Raw genomic sequence first — 4,998 nt, 5'->3', positions numbered from 1 at the left:
GTCTCGCTCTGTCGCCCAGGCTGGAGTGCAGTGGCCGGATCTCAGCTCACTGCAAGCTCCGCCTCCCGGGTTTACGCCATTCTCCTGCCTCAGCCTCCCGAGTAGCTGGGACTACAGGCGCCGGCCACCGCGCCCGGCTAGTTTTTTGTATTTTTTAGTAGAGACGGGGTTTCACCGCGTTAGCCAGGATGGTCTCGATCTCCTGACCTCGTGATCCGCCCGTCTCGGCCTCCCAAAGTGCTGGGATTACAGGCTTGAGCCACTGCGCCCGGCCAATTTTCCATGTTTTTATAGAAAATTAGCAACAATGTAGAAGGAAAATGAAAAATTTCAATGAGACAGTTGCTACCAACATTTTGGCAAAATTACATTTCTACTTCCAGTCTTTTATCTATACTTATATGTGTACGTGCATTTACCACAAAAATAGGATTTTAAAAATAGTATCATGGATACTGTTTTGTAATCTGCTTTAAAAAAAATAATAATGCATTGTGACTATGCTCCCATACCATTTAATTTTCTCTTAGAGAATTATTTTTAATGTAAACATTATATTCCATTTTATGTATGTACCATTGTGTATTTGCAATCATTTTCCTATTATTATACATTTAGATTATTTCCAGGTTTTGCTTCTGACTCTTTTTAAAATTTTTTTGAGACAGTCTTTCTCTGTCGCCCAGGCTGGAGTGCAGTGGTGCGATCTCGGCCCACTACAACCTCTGCTTCCTGGGCTCAAACAATTCTTGTGCCTCAGCCTCCCGAGTAACTGGGACCACAGGTGTGCACCGTGGGGCCTGGCTAATTTTTGTATTTTTGTACCGATGGGGTTTCACCATGTTGGCCAGGCTGGTCTCAAACTCCTGAGCTCAAGTGATCCTCCCGCCTTGACCTCCCAAAGTGCTGGGTTTACAGGTACGAGCCACTGTGCCTGCTCACTTGTAACTCTTTTTAATAATAGTCATTTAAATGGCCACAAAATAAAAATATTATCTTCCTCTTTAAAAATTAAATAGCGGCCGGGCACCATGGCTCACGCCTATAATCCTAGCACTTTGGGAGGCCAAGGTGGGCGGATCACGAGGTCAGGAGATCGAGACCATTCTGGCTAACATGATGAAACCCCGTCTCTACTAAAAATAGAAAAAGTTAGCCAGGCGTGGTGGCACCTGCCTGTAGTCCCAGCTACTTGAGAGGCTGAGACAGGAGAATGGCATAAACCCGGGAGGTGGAGCTTGCAGTGAGCAGAGACCGCGCCACTGCACTCCAGCCTGGGCAACGGAGCGAGACTCCGTCTCAAAAAGTAAATAAATAAATAGCTTTACGTTTTCAGAGCAGAAATTAGTGTTTCTCTATTGAAATAAGGCAAAGAGGAGAAAAAATGAATACCCCTGTTTTCAAGTTATAAGGAGTAGATACAACATTTCAGTAATAATTTCTGGGTTTGTTTTTAACCTAATAGATTATATTTTTAATTTTTCAAAATTAAGAATAAAAGCTTGTTAATTACCAAAGCAATATATAATGGTTGTGACAAAATTCAAATAATTTAGAAATGTATTTAACAGAAAATGGAGGCTCCCCTTAGCTTCACCTCACCAAAGTCAACCACTGTTAACTTAATTTGTATGCTTTAAGACATTTTTCTATCCATATCCAAACATATCCACATTTGTACCTTTTTTTAGAAAAAGGGAGAAATGGACTATATCACATGGATATATACTTGTTTCTGCTTCTTGATAGGTTTTTTTTTTTTAACTTAATATGTTATAGCTTTCTTTCCATGTCAGTGTATACAGATGTTTTCAGAAGATTTTACTGTCTCTATATAAGGTTTTATTCTTGTAAATAGCTGCTTATTAGTACCATAAGACAGGGCAAGGAAAAATTTTAAAAATATAAGTAGCTGCTTAGCATTCCAGTTATTAAGTATACCATAGTTTATTCACTTAATCTACTAGTGACATTTAGGTTGTTTCCAATTTGAGGCTATTAAAAGCAATGCTGCCCTGAACATTCTTGGGCAGTTTATGTGGATTATGGTTTTGGATACAGAAGTTGTAGGAGTGGCATTGTGGTAGAGTGTAAAATGGCACAGTGGAGTCAGCCAAATATGGCTTCAAACTTCTTGAACAAGTTACTTAAACTTTCTGAGTTTCAGTTTCTACCTTTGTTAAACGGGGATAACACCTGTCATCGAAACTTACGAACATTACAAATGATGTATGTAAAGCACCTACCTCAGTGACTGGCATGTAGCAGTTACAAAATAAGTGTTAGCTTTAAAAGGTATTTCAATCAATTTTATTATTCCCAGGGCTTCAGCAGACATTAAGTTTTCCCTTTACACTCCTTTTATTTTTCTTAATCTGACTTGATATCAAATGCTATATTTATAGGAGGCATTTTATGTTTAATTTAAAAGTAAAAGATGGAGAAAGCGATTCTTGTTAGTTTGCTGTAGTTTGGTAATACCATTTCTTTGCTTTTAAATAACTAAACCCCAATATCAATCTACTTGTCCCCCATTTCACCCCAACAGGGTGTATACATGGGCTGGTTAACAGCATCTGGAAGTGGAGCCCGGATTCTTGGGCCTATGTTCATCAGCCAAGTGTATGCTCACTGGGGACCACGATGGGCATTCAGCCTAATGTGTGGAATAGTAGTGCTCACCATCACACTCCTGGGAGTGGTTTACAGAAGACTCATTGCTCTTTCTGTAAGGTATGGGAGGATTCAGGAATAAACTAGCTAAGACTGTGATGGAAACTACTTGCTGTGTGGCACTTCCTGGCTAAAGCTCTTCTAGACAATTGTGATGAGCCAGTCTCCAAGAATCAGACTACAGATATTGCAGATTTTGAAGAACAAGAACATATGTTGAATAACAGAGAGAATTCTACATGTGATTGTGAATAGTAGGTTATATAAAAACATACTAGATCATAATTTCCTTATCTCAGAATGAAAATTATTCTTATAACACCTTTTTGTGGTTGCATGAACTAATGAGTGACGGACAACGATGTATAAATGTGAAGTTGTATTCTTAATACCAACTGCAGAAGTGTCATTAAAATGATATACAGTGGAACCAGAAAGAGGGTTCTGTTAAGAATTAGCTATAGCAGAATAAAATTATAGAATCTAAAAAACTCAAGTAGAGGTATTTTTATTCAGACACCTACTTTTTATTTATAAAAAAATATATTTTCTATTATCAAGTTCCCTTATGAAATAAAAATTATAACACTTATATTTTCCATTTAGCATGCCTAACATCCTACCTTGCCTTCTATGAGTCTTCTAATACTGCACCTATGCCTTATTTTAGTTCAGGGTTTCAGTAAGTAACCCCTACATTCATAAATGAGGATGAATAATGCTAATATTTGAGCAATACAGAGGATTAAGAGATCAAGATACTTCACTGCCTATTAGCCTAATAGGGTTACCTACTTTCTTTCAAATGCCAATAATTCACATTAGAAACATAATCCAGATATGTGTTATTGTATATATATACAAAACAGTAAATGGTTTATTAAAATTATTGCTATTTTTCTTTTTTTTTGTTTTTGAGACGGAGTCTCGCTCTGTCGCCCAGGCTGGAGTGCAGTGGCTGGATCTCAGCTCACTGCAAGCTCCGCCTCCCGGGTTCATGCCATTCTCCTGCCTCAGCCTCCCGAGTAGCTGGGACTACAGGCGCCCGCCACCTCGCCCGGCTAGTTTTTTGTATTTTTTAGTAGAGACGGGGTTTCACCGTGTTAGCCAGGATGGTCTCGATCTCCCAACCTCGTGATCCGCCCGTCTCGGCCTCCCAAAGTGCTGGGATTACAGGCTTGAGCCACCGCGCCCGGCCAATTATTGCTATTTTTCTACCCCCTTAAACTGGAGAAAAACATTTAATTAGTAGAACATTAATTAATTTACTTCAATTTTTCCCATCTCTCAGTAGTGGTGGGGAGGAACACAACATTTTTCAATCTATGTCTGCATAGTTGTTTAGAGCTGCAGAATTTTAGTTGGATTTTTAATTTGGATGGTCCCTGACAGCCCCAACCTAGTCAGGCTAATAAGTATTTGAGGCAAAATGGCTTTAATCTAACAATTTACTGAGTTTACCTGAAGTTGGCTAAATAACACTGTATGTTTAACTTCTCCCTCTACATAAGTTGAATGCTGATAAAAGGAACTAGTAGAGAACTGTGTATATGGATAAGCAGTGTTACAGAAAATGCAGAAATATTTCTAAACACTTTTCCAAATGTTTTCTACTTTAAGTTAGAAATATTTTCAAATCTGAGAATAAACACTATAATCTGCACTTTATAGACTGGGTGCAGTGTCTCACGCCTGTAATCCCAGCACTTTGGAAGGCCAAGGCAGGAGGATTGCTTGAGGCCAGGAGTTCAAGACCAGCTTGGGAAACAAAGTGAGACCCTGTCTCTACAAAAAATAAAATAAAAACAAAAATTTAAAAATGTATAATCTGCACTTTATGCTAAACTTGCTGTGCTCTTACACTCAATTTTTTCAGCTCTAATAAAGGGCTTAATTTGATAGAATTATTCTACGATTAAATTTTGAAGACTGTTCACTCTCCTCTTCCACCCATAGCAAGACTGCTTCCATAGATTTCTCAGAACTGTAGCCAGGTTTCTGGCTATTTGGTCAAGTCTGGGATCCCTCTTACCTATTATTCTGCAGCTGCTTTCTCTGTCTTACATTTTTTGGGCCACTTCTAATCTTAAAGAGTAAACTCCACCGTTGGTTTGCATAGTGTGCATGACAGAAATAACAAGAATAATGGTAGTGATGAAAATGATAAGAGCAAAATTTGCAGAGTGCTTTCCACATTCCAGGTAATGTGTAACATATAATTTAATTCTTACAGCAGTCTTATGGAGTAAAAATACTATTATGATTCCCATTTTATAGAGGAAAGAATGGAGGCACAGAAAAGTTACTTGTCTATGTAACAGTCTA

At 38.5% G+C, this 4,998-nt stretch overlaps 1 protein-coding gene across 3 annotated transcripts in view; it reads left to right on the top strand.

Moving 5' to 3' along the window:
* The window catches only part of MFSD8 (major facilitator superfamily domain containing 8), a 55,669-nt gene extending 52,600 nt beyond the window's left edge, over positions 1–3,069 (top strand). For all 3 annotated transcript variants that reach the window (XM_025386462.1, XM_025386460.1, XM_025386461.1), the window contains one exon: positions 2,549–3,069. In XM_025386462.1, coding sequence (XP_025242247.1) covers positions 2,549–2,755 — 207 coding nt within the window. In that variant the 3' untranslated portion in view covers positions 2,756–3,069. The remainder of the gene's footprint in view (positions 1–2,548) is intronic.
* Positions 3,070–4,998: the final 1,929 nt, after the last annotated feature.

This window comes from Theropithecus gelada, chromosome 5, assembly GCF_003255815.1.
Source record: "Theropithecus gelada isolate Dixy chromosome 5, Tgel_1.0, whole genome shotgun sequence".
NCBI classification, from domain to species: domain Eukaryota; kingdom Metazoa; phylum Chordata; class Mammalia; order Primates; family Cercopithecidae; genus Theropithecus; species Theropithecus gelada.
This window is presented reverse-complemented; position numbering and strand designations above follow the sequence as displayed.